This window comes from Penicillium cataractarum (genome assembly GCF_028827025.1).
Source record: "Penicillium cataractarum strain IBT 29864 chromosome Unknown utg000001l, whole genome shotgun sequence".
Taxonomy (NCBI): Eukaryota; Fungi; Ascomycota; class Eurotiomycetes; order Eurotiales; family Aspergillaceae; genus Penicillium; species Penicillium cataractarum.
This window is the reverse complement of record NW_026622737.1, coordinates 400161-422483: the sequence shown is the minus strand read 5'-3', so window position 1 is coordinate 422483 and position 22323 is coordinate 400161. Positions and strand designations below refer to the sequence as shown.

Sequence of the window (22323 nt, the reverse complement as noted above, 5' to 3'; positions counted from 1 at the left end):
TAACCGCGTAAGACCGTGTGTTTATGATTGGTTCCATATTTTCCCCCATTCACAAGAAAACTTGTCATGTGAATTTAAACCATACTACCACGTGGTCCGGTAGAGAGACCGCCTGCCTTCATTGGCCAGCGTCCTGCCTAATTATTCAGAAAAGCATTCCTTTGTTAGAACACTTTAACAAAATGGACTTCATCTATTCAAGAGAAAACCAATACTTTAGGTAGAGTAATTTAGGAAATTATTAGTTGATACTGTTCATGGATCTGAATAGTCAAAATTAATTCCCCTTCCAGTGAACTTAGTACTGTGCTGTATAATATTTAGGAGATGCGTAAGAGAATTATAAGACATGATGGCAACTGATTGAAGGAAACGAGAAAAGTGGCATGGAGAAGACAAATCCACTAACTCCTTCTGTCACGATCACAACAAAGAACGAGTCTCATAGAGTTAGGCTGGAACGCACAATTGAGGGACCATACAACAATTTTGAACATGAGCTTGAAAGCGGCTCCTATATTTAATTCTCACTGAATTGCCTAGGAAAATATGTAGTCCTGCTGCGAGTTGCCAGGGCAAGCCTAGTTGGGATAATGATATGATGTGGCATTCTTCAAAGTCCTAGCAAACACCCAGGAACACCTTAAATGGATATAAATCAGGTCCCTTGAAAGGGGAAATGGTTATTATAAGTTGCATTTTTGTTATGCAGCCCCGAACGAGGTCGAAGAGAAACATGCAGCGGTCCTGTGGGCACAGCGGCAACCCACTCTCGTCGCAAAGGTAAAACGGCTTCAACGTTGCCGAGGACAATCTTATCGCTGCATGCCTCGATGAGATACTCCTTCAGGATTTGGGAAACAGAAAGAAAGAGTTCCAAGTATGCGAAACTAAATTTTGCACCTTATTAGCCACGCTAGTCTGACGAAGACTAAGCGCTATGTCGACAATGGAAGGGCATAGAACTACTGACTGGACTCCAACACACGTGCCAGGTCCCTTTGAAAAAGGGATGTAATATTCGTTTCTTAATTTGGTTGCCTCGTTTGTATCATTTAACAGCCAGCGACCCGGTCGGTATTTATGTGGGTCTGGAAAGGCGACCTCGTCGTGCAAGTACCAGATTGGAGAGCTCGCGATCATTGTCTTTGGAAGCCAATCAGTTCATTTGTTCCGAATATTGGATATAAGGACTCACTCCTCCTTCGATATATTTCCCATCAAGTAAAGTGCCTCCTTTAGGGACGATTCTGGGTAGCATGGCGGCTGCCGCCCCAGTCCATCTGATTCCCTCTTTGACACATGCAACTAGGAGGGGAAGTGACTCCAGTAATGACATGTCTGTAGGCCACTGGGCCGCTTCCAGTTCCTGAAAAAGTTGATTTTGTAAGTTTTTATTCAGGGAAAGGGCCCATAAAATATGAGCAAGGGTGGCTGAAGTGGTGTCTGTCCCAGGGCCCAACATCTCCTTAGCCTCAGACAATGCAGACTGGGGTGATAGTCTAGGCCCCGCCATTACTTTCAAAAAGGAGATATCTGGAGCTTTCTCAGAGTCTAAACATGTATCCAACTGATCATTTGCCCACTGCGTATTCTGTTAGTTCTTGAATATAGCAAGTTCCACCGATGTAAAATGCCTTACCGTGTCAAACAATCTGGAACTTGTGACCGAGGAAATATCCCACCCGATGAGATCAAAGATGGAACTTGAAATGGAGTCATAAATCCGGGTTGCGAATGGAAACTTTGTGTACTGAAGTTTTCAGAAATGAGAGAGGGTTAACTGTCCCGCTCCATGTGACATGAGGCGGCGTGCTTACCAGTGGCATCTTTGATGATTTCAAGTCATTTTCCTTAACGATACTCAACTCTTTTCCGACATTCAACGAATCAATTGCCCCAATAGGGCTTCCGAATGCGAATCTCGCTATAATATTTCCTTTAGTAGTTAATTCGGGTGCCTCGAGTGGTCACGTAGAACTCACACACAACATCAGCCTCGAGAGCCCGACAGGTAGGTACAAGATCAATTGGTCCTTTCTGGTATAATTTGGCAAGAAGATCGTTAAATCTGAAGATCTGATCTAGCATCATCGGAATCAGAGCCGGCACCCGACTGCGATTAAAAAGCACACCCATATGTCTGCGCCGTTGTGCATGCTCTTTGGAGTCACTGTGATAGCAGAGTCAATATGTGCATTTTCCACGGTCAATTGTTTTATCATGCTCACGTTATGGAAAATAGGGCGGGATGTCCGTCTTGTACAAATTGGCCGTACACTCGGGGGTCCTTGATAAAAGCACTGTTTGGCGCATGGACTCTTTTGTAGATATCCAGGGAGTAGAACGACACTTCATTTGGACCGATACGCACCAACGGGCCTAATCATGCATCAGAGTATTACAACGCAAAACTTTAACTTTGTTACGGCTCACCAAGCCTCTTGTGTATTTTTGGCAGCTCCAGGGTGAGCTGTCCCCGGTATTCTAGAGGGAACTCCCACATAAATCGTGAGATTGGAGCCAACAGACCAGCATTGGGAATATGCGATAGAGGTGAAAAAAAGTATGTGTAGATAATCTAACGTAATTATTAACTTGTTGTTCCCATTTACCCAAAGATTAGGAGTAGCCTTCCTCTCACCTTGATCACAAGAGCACTGGCACCCAGGACGGTGCCCCAGATCAAAAGCATTGACATTTTGCTTCAAAACCTGGTCCTCATAGAACACATCAGCACGGAGAGATCGAGAGTATTTGATATTGTGTCTTTTGTGATAATTTTTTTACATTTTCAAATTAAACGAGACACGATGTCGGATGAACCTGCCAAATCCAATATGACTAAGGGTTCCGACTCGGGCTATCAGACAATCTCTCGGCGTAATAACGCAACCCCGTTCAAGAGTGGCATAATCTTTTCACCACGATCGCCAACTGCTGATAGCAAACCAAACTTTCGCGCGGAAAAGGGTCTCAAGTAGGCATAGTATAACAGCTCGCGCCATAGTGGCGCCTAATTTGTCAGGGTCGAACGTAGTTTAGCTCTGGCCTCGTAGTGTCCGCAGGACGGTAAGGGTTGGCCCCTTTGTCCGGATACACTCAAATAACTTAATAGTCGGAGTCTCACGTCAATCTTTTTCCATTCGGAAAGCACTTTCCTTATCAACGAAGTCAAATATTCTAATGGCGGATGCCAAAGAGCCCAAGGTCGCTCCCTCTTTGGAGGATAATGCGAATGATGAGTCTATTCTGGTAGGAAAGCTCCATAGATGGAAAAGAAAAACGTGAAGAATCTTACTCTAATAACTGTTATTTACAGGAGCGTCTAGGATACAAACAAGTATGCTGAGATCTGTGTCATTAAACTTGAGGAAATTGTGCATTCGATACTCACATTACTATTCGGCTAGGTACTCCATCGTAGCTATTCTTTATTCGAGAACTTTTCCACCTCATTTGGTATTTTACATATTTCTTGGAGTTGCATTATCCTCGATAGCTAACGATGATCCCTAGCCGCTCTCTACTTTGTTGGTGGTGTGCGAGTAACCTTCTCGACGGGAATCGCGGCGGGAGGACCACTCGCCTACTGGTAAGTTAGATGGGAGTTTCAAGGCTGAAATAAAAGAACGATTACATTGCAGTGAATGGTTCTGATAAATCCACAGGACGAGCTACATCGTGACGTGTGTCTTTACTTTCATCACCGCAGCCGTTATTGCAGAAGCATGTTCCGCATCTCCCACCTCTGGCTCGATTTATCTCTGGGCCGCAGAAGCTGGTGGGAAAAGGTTCGGGCGCTTCTTCGGCTTTGTTGTTGCTTGGTGGAGTACGACGGCCTGGACTACCTTTTGTGCCAGTATGTGCTTTGAGAATCCCTTAACTTGACAACCCTCTAACTGTCCTTGAATGTAGGCAACACCCAATCGGCCGTGAACTACATGCTATCGGTATGTTCGAGTCAAATATTAATTAACATTTGAATATAGACACGTCTGACATACAACTAGGAACTCGCTGTTTTCAATGTCGACTTCCCAACTGACTCCTCGAGCATCAAGTTTCGCGCAGTCCAGTGGATCTGCACCGAGGTACTTCTTGCTCTGGCTGCATTGATGAATCTCGCCTCTCGTGAGTTTCTACTCTGGTTCTCTCAACCTGACAAATACTAACACACCCGTAGCCCGTATTTTCAAATACGTGTTCTGGTTCTCCACTGGAGCTGTTTTTCTCGACTTCCTCTTAAACGTCATCTGGCTCCCAGTTGGCGCGCATAACACGTATGGCCTCAGGACTGCACACGAAGCCTTTATGACAACGTACAACGGTACCGGTGCTCCGGCAGGCTGGAACTGGTGTCTTTCTTATCTTGCTACAGCGGGTATTCTAATTGGATTCGATGCGTCTGGCCACGTCGCAGAAGAAACTAAGAACGCTTCTGTCAATGCGGCCAAGGGAATCTTCTGGAGTACCGTCATCAGTGGAGTTTTAGGATTCAGTGCTGTTATTCTGTTTCTGTTTACCTCGGTGAGTCTTTTAATTGGGCTTTTTCACTTTTCGTATGCTGACACGATATGTCGGCCAGCCCCCGATTGATGTTCTTTTCTCCTACGATGCGCCACAGCCATTTGTCCCGCTTTATGCTGCTGTCCTCGGTCGCGGGGGGCATCTTGTCATGAATGTTCTTTCAGTGGTGGCACTCTGGCTAGTAAGTTATTCCTCTTGCGTTGCAAATTTAAGCAGTTACCTAATAATAGGGTAGAACACTGCCATTGCAATCACCGCCGCATCTCGACTCGTCTTTGCCGTTGCCCGTGATGGTGTCCTACCAGCATCTAGCTGGGTATCGCGAGTCTCTGCTGAGGGCCAGCCCAAGAATGCCGTTCTCGTTGTCTGGGGGGTTGCTGCTATTATCACCTGCACCATCCTTCCATCGGCAGTTGCGTTTACCTCTCTGGTTTCAGCAGCAGGAGTTCCCTCAGCTGCTGCGTACGGACTTATTAGTCTTGGAAGACTCATACTGACGCCCAACGAGCCTCTCGACGCAAAGTGGTCACTAGGTCGACTGAGTAAGCCTTTCCAGGTTGTTTCGGTGCTGTGGAATGGCTGGGTTGTGGCGGTGTTGTTTTCGCCTTATGAGTTTCCAGTGGAGGCTTCTACTTTGAACTGTAGGTCTTGGCTTTTGATGACAATCAGAATATGGATTGACAGTACTAATGCGATATCTGCAGATGCCCCGATTATTTTGGCCATTGTGACTATCTTTGCGATCGTCTCCTGGATTTTCACGCCTGCTGATGCTTGGGTACCACGGGGACGACTAGCGAATCCTGTGGACCATACCGAATGAGGAAGCTTGGAGTGGACTCATCAGGTACGAATATTAACCTCGGATTTAAATCACTTGGGAAGTTGAGAAGAAACTGAGTGCTTTCCTGTACAAAATTGTGGGTGACGGGGTTGAATGGAGAACGATGCGGTATAATTTGAAAATATGAATGGGTATCTGGGACTAAAGGATGTAATGCGATTATAGACAGGTTTACTTTCTTCCTCCCAGGCCGATAGAACGCTTAGTATCTGTGAATATCGTATCAGTAACCAACTTCGCCAATCTTTTATAACTGCGATAAAGAGAAAACTCACGAAAACTTCTCACTGTGTAGCCATACTTCCCTCGCACAGCCAGGCTTCCCGGACAAAATTTCCCTCTGGGCAATGGACGCCGCTTCACGAACGTCGTAGATCATCGACGAAGGCCCACAAACAACCACACCAACCGAGACACCTTCCTGGCCTGTCATCTGTTGGATCGCGGCCGGAAGGTCAGGCCGGCCAGTAAAGAATTGAATGTTGAATAATTCCGCCGTTGAAGGACTGGACTCCTTGGACTGAATACTCTCTGTCTTGGTATCCGCTTTGATATTTTCTGCAACCTGCTGCACGGAATTCTCTGTAAAAGTCTCGTGAATATGGATGGATAGACCGGTGGCGGGTTTTCCCTGTGCCTGTCGTGTCGCGAGATCCTCCAATGCTTGTAGGTACCAAGTCCGCATACCTGGGTCGCGCGTTGCGACAATCACTTTCATTTCTCGGCCCATCTGGGTAGGCGTGAACCGAACAAAGTCCTCGATTAAAGCGAGTGTTGTTCCAGCACCGGCACCACCGCCGATAAAAATATTTCTGTCGAATTCACCTACCCGACCAGCGGGAATACCACCATACGGGCCGTCGATCAGAACAGGAATCTGCACGTCGGGGTTCTTCCGGGCTAAAGCCATTAGACGACCTGTCAGCCCGCCACGTGCCTTGACATAGAATACGAGTTGGTTTTGACAGTCTCTTTGGGGCACCGAGCAGATGGTGAATGGATGGGCAGTGAGAGAGTGCATGCCGCAAGTGATGAAGCGCAGGAAAACGTGCTGGCCCGGTCCCCATTCCATACGAGTATCAATTGTGATGCGCAATATGTGCTCGGACTCGGGCACGACTCGTGCCTTGTGACGGAGACCGTGCTCGAAGTACGTCTTGCACTGTGAGTAAAGCCAGCACAGGATATATAGGACTGCTGTGGCGATGAAATAATCCCAAGAGGACATGCGGAAGTCGCAGTGAAAGAAGAAGAAGATTACGAATACCATGGCCATGAAGAGATGCGTTGCCTTGAAGAATTCGTAGTACCGATTGCTAACCGAGAACATTGAGTTAGTGCTAGATGCGAGGACCAAGAGCCTGAATATGAGCATACCGAATCCATGGAATGGACATAAAGGTCAACCATGCTTGGGCGATGATAGCGACTACACCGGTTACCCAGACACCGCCACTACTCCATTGCTCAACGATATCGCCTTTCCAGATATGGAAGACGATAAAGGGGAATGTATGGATGAGGGCCAGCACAAACATGGCCCAGGCCACCCAATTATGCCAGACGTTGAGTTTCTCGTGAGAGATGCCGGTGAGTGCGGTAATGGGATTGGCTTTGGTGCCAAGGACACTGCAATTTGGTTAGGCCTTACAACAACAAGCTTTGAGTATATATGCAGGAGACTTTGCTTTCGTACATTAGAAAAGGCATGCAAGCTAGAGCCATGAAGCCCGTTCGAGTGGCAATAGGCGGGGAATTGCCGTAGGAAATTTCCTTTGTGTTGGGCCAGTAATACGGTCGTGGTCCCAGAGTCATCGCTAAGAGGTGCACATGATTAGTACTTGTCAATCCCAAATCTCAAATGTAATCACTTAGATCAAGCATCTCGATGCTTGGACATACCCAGGAAGAAAACCAGCCCAGCCGCACCCAACAAGAACATCCCAATGGACTGGGTATTCCACCCACGTACCCTCCACCCCTTATATGACAAGAATCGGAAGCCAGCAAAAATACGCGATAGCAATGAATGCTGCTTGATACGCTGGGGCAATATCCCTGACGCAACATTTCCAATTATGAATAGCCCGATTGCAACGAGGAAGAAGGCTACGGTTGGTAACGCGTAGCGATGGTCTGCTTGGTACCAGAAGAGCCAGTAAGAGGATTTGAAAGCACATTGCTCAGCGGTCATTGTACAATTGCCGGGGTCGCGGCTGGAGTGTAGGAGGACTGGCTGGTCCAGCCAGGGAAGCATGCTCATGGCCATGTCCATGGCTGCGGGGGCGCTCAGGGCGGATGATTTGCACGCTCTGTCCTGGTAGTAGTATTTTGTTCAAGGTTGACTTGTGACGAAAATAAATGTATAGGGCGGGTGGTTTTGTTTGAGGACGTATAGATGAGTATGGAAGCAGAAATAGATGATAGACTACGATGCTATTTGGAGAAGGTCGGCATTATTAATACGTCCATGCACAGCGTCTCTTAGGGCATACACATACCATCGAGGTCTCAAAGCCTGGAAAAGCCCGACTTTCTTTTTTCCACTTGAGCGCGCGACTCCACTTTCCAGGCCAATCCTCCACGCGACTCGTACTCGGTTCAGGACATCAATCTCCGCTCGCTGCAGGCTTGGAATGTGCTCATAAGAGCTCGAACTAAAGACTAACAGGATGGTGGATCATGAGATTGTGCGCACGGTCAGTAGAAGTAACTAACGGAGATATTCTAATCTTCTCAAAAGCCAGCAAATATTCTCATATCCCACGCAAACGATTCTCCTTTCGGAAAATTGTCTCTGCCATGCACTCCATCGCTCCATTCGATGCGTATTTACCATCCGAATGGTGGGCCAACCACGATCATATCAATCAAACCATCCCACATCTTTGACCGCGATACTCGACACAAATACTATACCAAGTCAAAATCTCATTGCATATTCGCTTCACAGCTTTCCTTCTTCGGTCTTAATATGAGCACATTTGCGGGCGTTTCTATCGCACCAAGTGGATCTTCCCGCAGCATGGCTCCGCGCCGATTTCCGCTGGCCAATCGCGCCCGTTTGGATGGTGCACATTCCGGGATTGATCTGGTTGAGACACGCGGTCGGATCTGTTAAGGCTGGGGCTTGACTGGTTGTTTCGATGGAGATGGATTTGTCTATACACTCGGAGAAAGATTTTGTTCCGTACTGAGGGTCTCGCGTGGTGCGAGTTGCATGGCATCCCGCTATTTTGACTGAATACATAGGGCAACCCCATCCGGATGATGCTGGGCGTGGGTCTTGTCTTTTCTTGGGGCTATGACTTGAGAGACAGCTTGGATTAAATCAATCCTTGCATCGAGATTTCCGATTTTGGTCATTTGTTCGACTATTTAAAACTTCTCTTGGTTGCTGTGAGGGGCGTCTCGGGACTTTATATAGCAACTCTGCTTATTGCTTTTTGATACTCGGAAGATCCAGCCTATACGTTCGGATTCCATCTATTGTCCACAGAGTTCGCCTCCTTTCACCTCAGCAGCGGATCCCCAGTTAAAAACCACCATGATGGATATGTCTGATATGACCACATCTACGGCCACGGCCACCTCCACCATGTCCATGTCCATGACAACCTCGACATCCAGCTCGATGGACATGTCCTCCTCCTCCTCTATGATGTACATGTCCGACATGGCCATGGTATTCTTCACCTCTTTCAAAACCCCTCTCTACTCCACGAACTGGACACCTTCCTCGCAAGGCCAATACGCCGGTACTTGCATTTTCCTCATCGTCCTCGCCGTTCTGCTCCGCGTGCTCCTCGCCCTCCGGCCCATTTTGGAAGGGCGCGTGTGGACCGATAGTGTGCGGCACAGCATGCTAGATGAGAATCTTCCGGATGAGGCGAAGACGAAGCGTGTTTCGGGTTGGGAGTTGAGTATGCAAGAGCTTGGTCGGAGATGGTCGAGATGGCGTGTGAATCCTGCCGCGGGACGGGCGACGTATGAATTGGTTGTTGCAGGTATTGCTTATTTATTGTAAGTGTTTGCAGTTATATTGGTGGTTGACGTGGTTGTTTTGGATATAAAGACTAATAGGGGTATAGGATGCTGGGGGTGATGACGATGAATGTGGGTTATTTCATGTCCGTACTTGGTGGGATTTGGCTTGGAACTTTCATTATGGGAGGGGTCGCGTCGGAGAGCTCTATGCTGCACTGTTGATATAAGTTTCTGATGGCAGATACATTATGTTCAAGATGTTGCTGTTGATGGCACGACAACAATCTGAACTTGCTCAAAAAGTTAGGCCTAATTAGGATAGAGAAGGCTCCACTCTTGTATTTTCCTCGATAGCGTCTACCCTCCGACTGCAATTAAATCAAACCAAAGTGGATAATTATAATGGAAATGGTGATCCGAGCGAACGGTCCAAACCTATCTATGGAGATTCAAAATACCATTAAAAGGGTCTAAAGTTAGAGCGTATCTAGCCAGACTTTCTCTCCGGTCGCAAGATCCAGACGCTCACAGTTCTAAATAGGAATGAATAAGTATTTTATCGTGCGAGCTGACATGGTCGTTGTGCAAGTAACAAGATCCTACGCATATTTCAAGGATTCCATCTCATACTCTGGGGAACCGAGTGACCAAGGCGATAAAACAGCAACAAACAACCAAGCAATCAAGACAAACATCAAAAATCGCATCCAAACACGAAAAACCACAGCCTTGTCCGGAGATAAGCCTCGCCCCTATAATCCTGCGTATCTTATTGGCTCACGAGCACTATCACACCGGCCCCCAATCACTCCAAACTGTTCAAACACACCAAACACGTCGTTCCACAACGAGGGCGTTGTATTGCGCCTTACTATTGGAGAATCCGCCATTTAGACCCGGAGATAGTAATAGGTATCTCGGAGAACGAGGTCATTGCAAACATGAGCATCATTGTAAACATCATCGAGTTTGAATATGCATTGTTGTATTTTAGCTATAAAGACAGTGGTATATCCACCGGCTCAGTTAACATTAGATCTATACATTCCAAGCTATCGATTATCATACTACAGAAACATCTTCTAAGTTACATCCATTAACCATACTCATATCTCCCAACACATATATTCAACCGCTATCCATACAAAATGCCCTACAACCGCCTCGCAATCTACGGCCACCGCGGCTGGTCCAGTTCCGCCATTGCCCAAGCCCTCCTGACCTCCGGCGCCCCAGCAAAACTCCTCTACAAACCCAGTTCCAACTCCAACGGATTAACCGGGTCCTTTTCCGAAATCGAAGTAGACATTCAAGACCAGGATGCTCTGCGGGCAGCCCTGAAGGATGTTGATATTTTGATGTACACCCCACCTCCCTCCCCCTCTATTCCATTTCAGAACTATATCTCTCTATCCTGGTTAAACAACTAACACCCCTATATAGATCTCTGGTTGGCAGGGAAGCTATCCCCCTCCAACACGCTTTTATCAAAGCAATCCCGCATACAGACGTTAGGCTATTCGTCCCGTCGGACCTGGCGTTTCGCTGTGACGAGCAGGGTCTGAAGATTTCGGTTAACAAGGATAAAGATGATGTTGAGCGTGCGGCGAGGGAGGCTGGTATTGCGACGACGGTGATTTTGCCGTGCGTTTTTGCGGAGTCCGGTTTGAATACTGGGTATGTTGGGGATATCTTTTATCTTTGCAAATCTCTAGTCTGGGTATATGACGGGGACTGACTATTTACGTTATTGTTAGATTGCTAGGTGTGGACGTGGAGAAAAACCGCATTGTATTCGCCGGAGACGCAAAGAACCAGATTCTAAACGTCTGGTAAGTCGTCACACCCATTTCTACCCCTTCCATTCCCTCAAGTTCAAGACTAACCTCTAATACACCCCTTCAGTACCCGTTCATACGTCTCAAAAGCCTACTCAAACCTCTTTGCAAAAACCCCAATCCCCACCCTGCAAAACCGCACCATAGCCCTTTCCGAAATCCGCACCACAGGCGCGGAAATAGCCACCGCGCTAGAGAAAAAGCACGGCACTACTCCGCAAATCTTCCGTCAGAGTTTGGCCGAGGTTGATCGGCAGATTGAGGAGTGTGTGAGTAGTGGGAGGCCGGCGTTGGGGTGGTATTGTCGGCGGAGATGGGGGGCGGGCGAGTGTGTGGAGGCATTGGGGGGGTGATGTTTGGGATGGAGATGGGGTTGTGCAGAAGAGGAGTTTGGAGGATTTGATTGTTAGGGGGGAATTGGGGGCGTATCGGGAGCTTCCGGTGGAGGTTTTGAAGTTTTTGGATGGGACTTTTTATGAAGGTTAAGAAGAGTGAGAATGGATGTTTGGTTATGCTTGAGGAGATGCGAGTTCATTGTAGTTGCTAGCTTCGTGTATGTCGAGATCATAAGATATCGATATTCATGTGAGAATGCCACAATGAATGGGGTAGAGGGGAGCTGAATGATTCTGAAAACAAGAGATAGAAAATCAGAGCACTAAAGCAAAACACGCTGCAAAGATCAATTAGAATCACCGCCCAGTAAGCACCTATATATGTCGTAAGTCGTAACTGTCAACTATTCGTCGTTGACAAAAGATTGAAATAAGCTAAGAGATGAGATGGATATGCAAATAGAGCCAAAGCCACAAACTTCATCAAGTAATACCAGAAAAAAACATATCATCAATATCATAAATCATCAGTCGTAGATCGGCGCTCGACGCGGCGATGAGGGATTATATGTAGCATCTTCCGCCAAGGTCGTCGGCACATATCGCTTAGCTGCAGAACTGCGAACGGGACTCGTCCAGCGAGAATTTCGAGGATGGAATCCAGCACTGCTAAACGAGCGTGGCCGTTCTGAGCTACTTCCACCACTACCAGGCCGACTACCACCCGTGCTCCCGCCGCTGTAGCTGCCTCGTCGGGTATCTTCCGGCTCGAGGTTAAACCGGTGACGAGGTACGGCTCGTGGTGGAGGCATCGTCGTATACTGCGGGGGTTCTGGTGCAGGTGCCGGCACGGGTCCGTCGAAGACGGGGTCCCGGAACTGAACGTCTGGTGGTGGAGCAGGTCTGGAGCGTGATCGGCCTTCGTGACGCGATTTGCTGGACCGCGAAGAACGTAGCTCGTGGCTGCCACTACCGTGGGAGCGTCGGGGTGCTATGGGAGAGAGATCTCGGTAGGGTTTGCGCGTGTAGGCATCATGTGAATGACGGCGACCGCGGGAATCTGGCGGTGGAGATAGGTTGTTGTGTCGGGAACGGTGTTTGGGCAGGGCATCATTGCTATCCTTGCGAGGGGGAACAGTCCGATGCTTCGGCATCATGGGCATGCGAGTGTGAATGTGAGTTTGAATGAGAGTGAGAATGCGAATGAGATGGTGCTTCGTCCATTCCCGGGCTCAGAGGGTGAGTATACCAGGCTGGATGGTCTCGACCTTGAGAGCGTGGAGGGCGATCCGTATAAGGCGGAGCTCCTGGAGACTGTACTCGTGGAGATGACACCCCCGAACGACCGCCATCCGGCCTGACAAAGAATCCGGATTCCGGTCTGCGACTGCTAGACGCATGATGGTCATCCGAGCTCAGACGCCGCCGGTGACTTTTCCGTCGACTCGGCCGATCTGAATCATAATGAGTCTTGTGCCTTCGCGACCCCGATCGATGTGGAGGATGTGAAGAGTAATCCTCCTCATCAGGCAACGGATCCTTCCCACTCAAATGATAGTGATAAGCGCTGAAATTCGGAGGCGACGCTCGATGAACGTTCCTCTTCACATAATCATATTCCAGTCGCTTGGCGACGCCTTCGTGCCACTGTAGCATTTCCGGGTCTGGTTCCGAAGGAAACGCATCGCGGGGGATGCTCTTGGGAAAGATCTCGCCCTTTGCATCTACGATATCCCACATTCCCACCGCGTTGTTGAGAAAGCGCCAGTGCTCATCCGGATCCATGAGCAACTGAATGGTCTGCCAGCGGACGAAGCCATTTGGGCAAAGCGAGGGAACTGCGGGTGGTTCGTAGGGGCTTTTCGAAGGCTGAAGACTGTGGAAACATCCGAGGGACTGGTAGATGAACGAGAGGGCTTGAGATTTGGTCTCGAGGAAGAGCGGATCGTAGTTACCGCCGACTTTGCGATAGAACGCGGCGAGACGGTCTGGAGTGAGATCGGTCGTTGGGTTGGAGTCGAAGGAGGGCTGTTTCTGATAGTTAGCATCTGTAAATTCCGGTCGCTTTCCCCCCTCGACGAGTTCCGTCTCGAGGTGTTTGTCTCACCATCAACTGCGCGATGCCGAGACATAGTTGCTCCAACAGCGGAGCCGGGCTTTTATCCGGGTTGATCAGGGTCCCCCAGTGGCTGGTCGCAGAGGCCATGGCAGGGCGGGGACTGGCACGATCGGAGTCAGAGCCAGGCGAGGATGAGGTGTGAGGAGGAGCATCGGGATGGTCTGCAGGAGAGTAGAGACACAAGGCTCGAGGCTCATCCCCAGGCAGCGAGGGGCGGTCAGGCACAACACACATGGACCCACTGCGGGGAGGATCCAAGGAATGACGAAGTAGTTGATGACAGAGTTTGGATATGAAAGTTTGGAGGAGCTTTGAATTTACCTTCTGAGTGATCCGTGGCAGGAATAGAAAGATGACGAGGGGTGAGTCAAGTCACTTTCTTATTTGTGCGGTCATCCCCGAGAAAACATCAGCAAATCACTCCGCCATCAGCCATCGGCCCATCGGAGCCCAGTCACTCGCCAGAAACAGGTGGGACTGTCATCATACGAGCCTTTACTATTACTCCCCATGCAGATGTTTATTCCAGTACTGACTTGACTATCTGCAGGTCATGCCGTCCACAGCGAGAAATTCGGCCACGAGTACACCGCATCCGCCACGCTGATCGGCATACCCGACGGATCCAACGGCCCAAAATCAACATCTGGCTGGGCCAAAAACTGTTCCATGCTCTCATCCAAAAACACCATCTCATTCCCAAATCCACCCAGATCACCACTCGTGTCAGCCAACGCCGATCCTCCGGAAAGACCCACCTCACTGGCTCGTCGGGCAGCCTGGACGGGAAGCACGGGCAACGCATCAGTTGGGTGCTGATTCGGAACGCGACTTGACTCGCCCGTCAAGGAGTTTCGCGCGGTTGAGCCCCCTTTCGCGCTTAGATTCGGGTTGCAGGGCTGATTCTTGTCGAGACATTGTTGGACGCATTGGAGGTTATCGTAGAACTCGGTCGCGGCGAGGTTACCGTGGTCGCGCATGGCACGGAGAATTTCAACGGCAGTCTCGAATAATGTGTAGTCGCTGTGATTCTCTGATTGGATCTGACTGGATAGGACCATGATCAGTGCCGCGGAGAAGAGATAGTGAGCGTAGAAATAGCCCATAATCGGAAGAGAGCCGTTGGTCCACTCGGCCACGATCAGAGCGTGGTTGTGCCTTGCAGCGTGGATGCATGCGTCACTCAGCGTTTTGAGCGTCTGGACATGCGTCTGCGTGGTATTTTGGTCTGCATGGCCGGCATCGCGAGATTGGATGAGTGTGTATAACAGAATAGGTCGGGTGGCCAAGATGATGCACTGGTTGGGTCAGTTTGATTCTAAAACAAGCACTTCTCCCAGACCTGGCTTACCTGGTTGAATTGCAAATGCAGCGACACCACATTCTTGGGACCAGCCCCATCACGGTTCAATCGAACATGCGGGGGCAACTCCTGTGACCATTGCTTAAGTGAGATAAGCAGTTTCTGCTCTCGCTGCAGAAACGAGTCGGACTGTTTCTTGCGACTGTACACTTTTTCAATCACTTGTCCCGTGATACGCGCCAGATTAATGGAAGCAACCAAGAATTGTGTATCGGAGAATTGCTCGTCATGGACATCGCCCGGAACGGTGGAAGGCATCTCGACGTGAATATCGTCATCAGCGATCTGGATGGGCCAGCCCACCTTGGACCCGTACATCCGGTCAAAGACATAGATCGCCCACCACAGACGGATTCGATGTTGCCGGTCTACGGGGTCGGGGCATTGGCATTCGGGGATATCGTGGTTCAGTCCAAGAGTGAGACCGAGACGCATAGCACTGCCGACGAGAAGGAAGGCAGAATGGCGGCGGTTAAGGAAATATGAATAGAGGGACTAGACCAGATGGTTAGCTATGCTCAAGCTTTCATGCTCTCTTGTTGACACCTACCAACAGCAAAAGTGATTCAATATGAGTCAAACTTGGCCTTTCCGGCAAAATAGGAATAAGCATCATCGCATGAACGTAATACGCCGCCCCAGGAACACCACATTCAAGCGATATATTCGACCGAGTCGAGTATACCTCTCCCAGCGCAAACAATGCAAAGAACTTGCACGTCAATACGGGATTATCAAAGTCAGCTTTCCGATAAGCTTCCTCGAGTTCATCAATGGTCGACTTGCGCAGAACTAGATGGTATACCCGACTGACTTGGTTGAACACGATTTGAATGAGAAGACGAGCCTGAGCAAGACTCGGCCATTGAATTGCTGGATGGCGAAGCTTCATTAATGTCGACTCGGGCGTGTACTGCGTGCGCGGCATGTGAGATGTATTCTTGCTTTTGGAGAGCACTTGACGAAGGCGCGTGGCAAAGGCCGTGCAGGCTGCTTCGCCGATGTGTACTGGCGGTGTTGAGGGGTCGTATGGCTGGAACCATGCTCGTTCACCTAACATGGGGTTCTGGACATGTGTATCTGGTTCATGATTGCGGGCGTCTGACAATCATATCAGTATGGTAGATTGGCTACGATGACTCGACAAGACCAACCTTCAGAACGGCTATTCTCATCTGGGCTCCCAAACCCCGGCGAACGAGACAATTGTTCACGAAGACGTTCATTCTCAGCAGCAAGTTGATCCAGGTAGCTAGAAGACTTTAGCAGCTGCCATCCATACACAGACGGACCCACATACCTTTCATGCACCTTGATCTGACGATCACGGTTCACGTAGACACATTCGGCAGGACAACCGGCTTGCCGACACTTATTGCAAGGCTGTCCGCCAGAGCATTTAATCTTATGGGTATGGCAGCGCCGGCATCTGGGGTGCAGTCATCAGCAAGGGGCCACTAGCACAGGTGGGTGGAACTCGCGGGCACTTACGCAATTGACTTCTTCTTTTGCCGTTTGAGGACTCCGTCAGTCGGCATCTTGATCGAGACTGGTCTTGTTTGGCCAATATTAGTGGTCAAATGCACGACATTCACGGATTAGAGAGTATTGTCGGTGAAATTGTGCGTGGGTTAGACGAGACGGCGACTTTGGTGGTTGCGTCGGCAAAGTTGGATTGTGCCGAGTGGCGATGCCCGCTTTCGGTTACTTGGAGTTACAACAAGAAAGTGTCTACTTCAATCGTATACTAATTTGGAAATACAGGATTGGGATACTAAGTATTCATCTACGAAGTCTTACCATTGGTAGTTTAGCCTAGTCATCCTTCCTAGGCTATCCTGCCAGGTTTTGAGAAAATGCATGGCGGCCATTTCTCAAGCAAAACAACCAAGTAGCCGACTCAACCCATGACATTGGAAATCGAGCATAACGCTCTGTTTTGATCGGACGAAAATGAAGCCAAACTAGACCAAGATTTTAATTCTATCCCAAGAAAAGCGATTTCAATTTATATATGACGACCTTGTCTTTAAAAACTAGGTAGAGATCCGTCGGTCGGGAAATCAGTTTTTCGCCGAAGCCCCCCCTAAGCGGGGCTATCTTGAGACTCTCGTCAGATTCAGCTAAATTCATCAATCCATATCAAAGTTGAGATGAAAATTCTTATTTGATTTATCTAATATGGAGCCCCAAGTTTCCACCTGATTGTACCATTGATCAATTCCAGGGCCAAGGATCTTGTTCGTGAGAGTTAAGAGCTTTGGGATGAGCTTCAGGGCTGAGTTTCATCACGTTCTGAATTCCACGAGGAATGGCATGAAAAGTCCTGCAGCTAATCATCTATATCTAAGATCCTCTATTTCGTATCAGAATTGGTGGTTCGGAATGAATTTTTCCGCTGCTAGCTATTCCCCTTGTCGGCTGTGGTATATATACCCTGTAGTACCCGCCTTCCAAGAAAGCAGGTATATCTTCTAGATTCGACTTTGAAAACAGCAGATGGATAACAAAATTCTCACTCCAACCCTAGTCTAGAGATCGCCGTGCTGTCTGTATGGAAGCCATGAGTACTACTTAGCTAGTCTGCATATTCACCACCGATGTATATACTAACTAGCTGCGTCGGCACCTTGTCAAAGCCAACGTGCGTATGCAACGAGGTCCCTTGATAGAATCATAAGTACCAGTAGCAGACGTGAGCTCGACTATCTATCCTAACCCACCAGCCAATAGATGATATGCGAACCGCGTACGTATTTATCTCGCACCATCATCCCTCACAATTCTTCATCAAGCAATATTTGGAATAATATTCCACACCACAAAACAGATCGAGCCGATCAACATTCCAGATATCCCATTCATCCCCAAGATTGGCTGTACTCCAGCGGCTATGGCCCGCATCACCAATGACCTTCCATCCCTACATTCCCAGACGACATGCCATGCCCAACGATGGAATCTCCACGCCTATATCGCCTATCGTAATTGGGTGAGCCGTTACCATGGCAGTTTTTCCATCGGTTAATCCGCTCTGTTGACGGTGCCTGGCGAGGCGTTGTCGCATAGTCCAGCCTGGCGAGACGGGAACCAGGTACGGCGAGTTATGATCTTTTCTAGCCTGACTGATGCAGGCTGGAAATTCCACACGAGATATCTTGACTGATTGCCCCTCTTCTCTGGGGTGTTAAGTGTCCTGGTTCTCCCCCTATCTAATCTTGTCTCTTTCATCCCACTTGTTCGCTCGCTACTACACAGCACCACCTCATACAAACCTCTCACTATTTGCAACTGTCGCCTCAAAACTCAGCACGAAGAAATTGTCGGTCGCTATCATCATTCATCGATCTATTTGAAAACATAATCTTGTTCTTGTTGTGGTTGTGAGCCTTGTCGTCGACCTTTCAAGGGGCACACCCTCTACCCATTTGTCGCCAGTACTTCAATACTCGATCTCAACTACATCTGCAGATACGCCTCTCGATCTTGATCTTTCCAGTTGATTGTACACCTGGTGCAGTTTAGACATCAGGTTAAATTTAAATCAACCACACCTTGCGCCCTACAACATCACACACGCCCTACGATGGCTCTGGTACGGGACCCATATTTCTGGAAGCGCTTCTCCACAGCGGTCCACCGAGAAGAGGAGGCAAAGAGCGATCTCGGATCCGCTACACCTGTCAAGTATGCAAACCATATTCAAATCCGGGGAAATAGTCGCTGATATATCGTCACGTTTAGAGAACCAGACTCATGGCTTGAACGTGAACGCCGCAAGCGCAAGCGCTCGCTAATCTGGGGATTCGTCATTTTCTTCGCCGTTGTCCTCCTGGTAACCGGCGGCGTTGTCGTCTGGTGGTTGGCCAAGCATAACTGGTTGCAAAAGGTCGAACCTTAACCGACTGTACCGGTGAGGAGGTAGTGTTGGAGACATTTGATGTGACCAATCATCTTTCTGGTTGTGATGTTCTGTATTTTGTATCTTTGGGGATAACCTCGGCTTCCACCGGGGTTATGAGGGGTTTGTTTGCGGCCAAAAACTAAAACAACTGGAGATATACCCGCCGCGCCTCCAGGGCGGCTTTTGGGCGTGATTGGTTTAGTAGATAGTTTCTATTATATAGCTTAACGAATATAAAGATACCATTTGGAATATTACGGCTTTTCTATCTTGGGTTTCCATCGGTTATCTACTGGCGGATCGACCTGCTGCATTTGGAATAGTTGGTTGTCTTATCAGGACAGGGTCAGACCTAGACTACGAATCGAATGATCCTAGTATAATCGGACTGGATTGCAGGAGTAATTATTAGTCTGGACTGGAAAAGCTAGTAAGCTGGTTGGCTCAATAATGCAAGGACCAGGCTTCTTTAGTACTCGAACAGCGTAAAACGTGACTGCCATCCCCAGCGGACTTTCCCCCGCCGACTCAAACCGACGTGCCTCTCGGCTTATCGCATTCTCCACACTTTCTTCCCCGCAGGAGCTTCCCTTGCGATAAAAGGCACTGGTGGCCGCTCTTCTCTCCGATTCTTCCACAGCTACGCCGCAATGCTCCCTCCGTTCGACTACTTTACATACCGGCGAGTACGGTAAGCTCCCATTCCACACTTTGGTCTATCTCTCCTATAGACCATCTGCTAACACCTTCCCAGCAACCAAAAGCAAGCTGAGCGTGCTGCTCGCTTTGCCTCGTTGCCGTACCCCTACCATCTCAACTTCACCGACGCCGATAAGAAGATCATCGACCAGCCTATTGAAGAGTTGGTCCGTGATGTCCAGGAGTCAACCACCTCCCCCTTGACTGTCTTGCAAGCCTATGGCAAGGTTGCAGTCAAGGCTCAGGAACGTACCAACTGCATCACCGAGCTACTGCTGCCAGAGGCGGAGTCATGGCTCGAGTCAGATATTAACTTGAAGGGTCCTTTGGCGGGTATACCTGTCTCTCTGAAGGATTCCGTTCAAGTCAAGGGCTTCGATACTACCCTGGGCTACACGGCACTGGCCAATCAGCCATTCCAGGAAGATGGCCCGATGACTAGGTTGTTGAAGGATGCAGGTATGTTTCGCCTGTGCTTATCCAACAGAGTTCTACATTCTAACCATGTTTATAGGAGCCGTGCCATATGCAAAGACTGCTCTCCCCATCACTCTTCTCTCATTTGAGTCTGCCAATGGACTTTGGGGCCACTGCCGTAACCCTCACGTCCCCGAGTACAGCCCCGGTGGTTCAACCGGAGGCGAAGCAGCCCTTCTTGCCCAAGGTGGCCGTATCGGTATCGGCTCTGACGTTGCTGGCTCCGTGCGAGTGCCCGCTGCGTGGAGTGGCATCTACTCTCTCCGCTGTAGCACTGGTCGTTGGCCCAAGGTGGGCGTGAGCACTAGTATGCCCGGTCAGGAGGGTATCCCCAGTGTCTTCAGCCCTATGGCACGCACCCTCAATGATCTTACATACTTTACCAAGTCCATCATTGGCATGCAGCCTTGGAAGTATGATTACACCGTCCACCCCATCTCATGGCGCAAGGATTTGGAAGACGAAGCAAAGAGCAAGTCTCTCCGCATCGGCCTAATGAGCACTGATGGTATGCCCTCACCTCCCTCCCAGATCTACAATCCCCAGACTAACAATACCAGGCGTCGTCCCTCCCACGCCGGCCATCGAACACGCACTCTCCACGACCGTCGCAGCCCTAACCGCCGCCGGCCACACAATCACCGAAATCACACCCCCATCCAACGCAGACCCGTTCACAGGTCTAAACCTCGCCTCCCAACTCCTCAATTCCGACGGCTGCCACCACTTCAACGCCCCCCTTCGCAGCTTCGAGCCCTCCGACCCAGGCGCCAACCAACTCTCCCGAGTCGCCCACCTGCCCCGTCCCCTCCGCTACCTGTACTACCTCTACGTGCGCTACATCAAGCGCGACACCGTCTTGGCCACACTAATCAAAGACTTCGGCCCTAAATCCTCCGCCGCCCTCTGGCCCCTCGTCGCCCAGCGCGAATCCTACCGCGCAACATGGCATAAATGGTGGGACGCCGCGCCCCAACAATTCGATTTCATCCTCTGCCCCGCGAACGCGACCCCCGCGCTCCCGCACAAGGCCATGCACGACGCCGTCTCGTCGTGCGGGTATACCTTCCTATGGAATCTGCTGGATTATTCTGCGGGTGTTTTGCCGGTCGGGCACGTTGATGCCGTTCGGGATGCGAGCGTTGCCCCGTATAAGACCGTTCTGAAGCGGTTGGGGTGTGACCATGCTATTGCGCGGGGTGCGTGGAAGCATTATGATTCGGTGAAGATGGCGGGACTCCCGACTGCTGTGCAGGTTGTGGGCAGGAGGTGGCAGGAGGAGCAGGTTTTGGGGTATATGGCTGTTGTGGAGAAGGCGTTGGAGGAGTACCGGGATCCGAAGAGTGGGTTAGGTGGGAAGTATACTCTTTTGGAGATTGATTAGATAGGTTATCGAGGTAGCTGTTAGTGTTAAATTGTGACATCCATTATCTCGCATTTTTGTTTAGAGCTGTTAAATTGGGTATGCTGTCAGTCCATGAATAGCAAGGTAGTAAGTAGTACAACTGGGAAACCCAATCGCAACGATCGCAAATCCATATTCACGACTATATTCCATCAACTACATCATAACCAATCCATATTCAATCTACACTCTACTATCACCCCCTATACCGACTTCCGAGTTATAGAAAAAGCCCCCATCACGCGGATCCTGCCGTGCAACCCGATCAACAAGGTGCAACTTGCCAGGGTGTCAACCCAGTAACCAGTATCACAGACACCCAGCCAAGTCCAGTCGGGATTTGATCAAGATTGCCGTAGGGCATAGGCAAAATTATTATTATTTCCTTTGTAGAATGTAGTTAAGTTAACTAACTAGTTAGTGAGTGATATGAGATATGACTCAGTCATAAACATCTTTGCTTATGATGGAAAATTAAATATGCAAGCAGAATCCTTTTCGCCGAGAACCTGCTAGAACCAGAACCCGCCAGAAACATGGGAGTACAGTAGTACTAGTAGCGTACGGTAGACATGCACGGAGTACTGTACGGCGAGTACGGAGTACTACTGTAGACTAGACTATGATCTATCAAAATCCCAGGATCAAGCCACAAGCCACTCGAATAAATAAATGACTTGGCCACTTTTGGCGATGCAGTGCATGAGATCGACGGGCGATGGTCTGTTCCGGGTGCTGGGTCGGAGGATGGGGATTGGATTGATTCCCGCTATTGGAGGTTGATAGGTTGACTGGTTGACCGGGGGACTAGGAACTGCAGTA

General features: G+C 49.3%; 9 protein-coding genes across 9 annotated transcripts; 5 read left to right on the top strand and 4 right to left on the bottom strand.

Annotated features, from left to right (window-relative positions):
* Positions 1-658: 658 nt before the first annotated feature.
* Positions 659-2701, bottom strand: N7496_000157 (benzoate 4-monooxygenase cytochrome p450; the record flags this gene model as incomplete). Its single annotated transcript, XM_056693088.1, has 9 exons — positions 659-890; positions 989-1146; positions 1199-1585; positions 1643-1753; positions 1821-1927; positions 1986-2173; positions 2232-2382; positions 2437-2581; positions 2645-2701. The coding sequence occupies 9 exons, from the start codon at positions 2699-2701 to the stop codon at positions 659-661; spliced, it is 1536 nt and encodes a 511-aa protein (XP_056559817.1).
* A 485-nt stretch (positions 2702-3186) lies between these two features.
* Positions 3187-5353, top strand: N7496_000156 (uncharacterized protein; the record flags this gene model as incomplete). Its single annotated transcript, XM_056693087.1, has 11 exons — positions 3187-3255; positions 3323-3343; positions 3414-3462; positions 3520-3595; positions 3672-3862; positions 3919-3953; positions 4014-4134; positions 4187-4530; positions 4589-4711; positions 4766-5171; positions 5235-5353. 11 exons carry the CDS (start codon positions 3187-3189, stop codon positions 5351-5353), a joined length of 1554 nt encoding a protein of 517 aa, XP_056559816.1.
* Positions 5354-5645: 292 nt separating this feature from the next.
* N7496_000155 (uncharacterized protein) lies at positions 5646-7649 on the bottom strand (the record flags this gene model as incomplete). The annotated part of the gene is made up of 4 exons (XM_056693086.1): positions 5646-6690; positions 6752-7003; positions 7071-7191; positions 7277-7649. 4 exons carry the CDS (start codon positions 7647-7649, stop codon positions 5646-5648), a joined length of 1791 nt encoding a protein of 596 aa, XP_056559815.1.
* Positions 7650-9050: 1401 nt separating this feature from the next.
* Positions 9051-9583, top strand: N7496_000154 (copper transporter family protein; the record flags this gene model as incomplete). The annotated part of the gene is made up of 2 exons (XM_056693085.1): positions 9051-9397; positions 9466-9583. The coding sequence occupies 2 exons, from the start codon at positions 9051-9053 to the stop codon at positions 9581-9583; spliced, it is 465 nt and encodes a 154-aa protein (XP_056559814.1).
* Positions 9584-10509: 926 nt separating this feature from the next.
* N7496_000153 (uncharacterized protein) lies at positions 10510-11552 on the top strand (the record flags this gene model as incomplete). The annotated part of the gene is made up of 4 exons (XM_056693084.1): positions 10510-10721; positions 10805-11038; positions 11119-11193; positions 11267-11552. The coding sequence occupies 4 exons, from the start codon at positions 10510-10512 to the stop codon at positions 11550-11552; spliced, it is 807 nt and encodes a 268-aa protein (XP_056559813.1).
* Positions 11553-12061: 509 nt separating this feature from the next.
* N7496_000152 (uncharacterized protein) lies at positions 12062-13887 on the bottom strand (the record flags this gene model as incomplete). Its single annotated transcript, XM_056693083.1, is given in 4 exon segments — positions 12062-12765; positions 12784-12841; positions 12855-13562; positions 13642-13887. 4 exon segments carry the CDS (start codon positions 13885-13887, stop codon positions 12062-12064), a joined length of 1716 nt encoding a protein of 571 aa, XP_056559812.1.
* A 317-nt stretch (positions 13888-14204) lies between these two features.
* Positions 14205-16554, bottom strand: N7496_000151 (Zn(II)2Cys6 transcription factor; the record flags this gene model as incomplete). The annotated part of the gene is made up of 6 exons (XM_056693082.1): positions 14205-14951; positions 15005-15511; positions 15567-16117; positions 16171-16268; positions 16317-16445; positions 16508-16554. 6 exons carry the CDS (start codon positions 16552-16554, stop codon positions 14205-14207), a joined length of 2079 nt encoding a protein of 692 aa, XP_056559811.1.
* Positions 16555-18602: 2048 nt separating this feature from the next.
* N7496_000150 (uncharacterized protein) lies at positions 18603-18917 on the top strand (the record flags this gene model as incomplete). The annotated part of the gene is made up of 2 exons (XM_056693081.1): positions 18603-18703; positions 18761-18917. 2 exons carry the CDS (start codon positions 18603-18605, stop codon positions 18915-18917), a joined length of 258 nt encoding a protein of 85 aa, XP_056559810.1.
* A 653-nt stretch (positions 18918-19570) lies between these two features.
* Positions 19571-21480, top strand: N7496_000149 (putative acetamidase; the record flags this gene model as incomplete). Its single annotated transcript, XM_056693080.1, has 4 exons — positions 19571-19611; positions 19675-20078; positions 20134-20604; positions 20657-21480. 4 exons carry the CDS (start codon positions 19571-19573, stop codon positions 21478-21480), a joined length of 1740 nt encoding a protein of 579 aa, XP_056559809.1.
* Between the last annotated feature and the right edge of the window lie 843 nt (positions 21481-22323).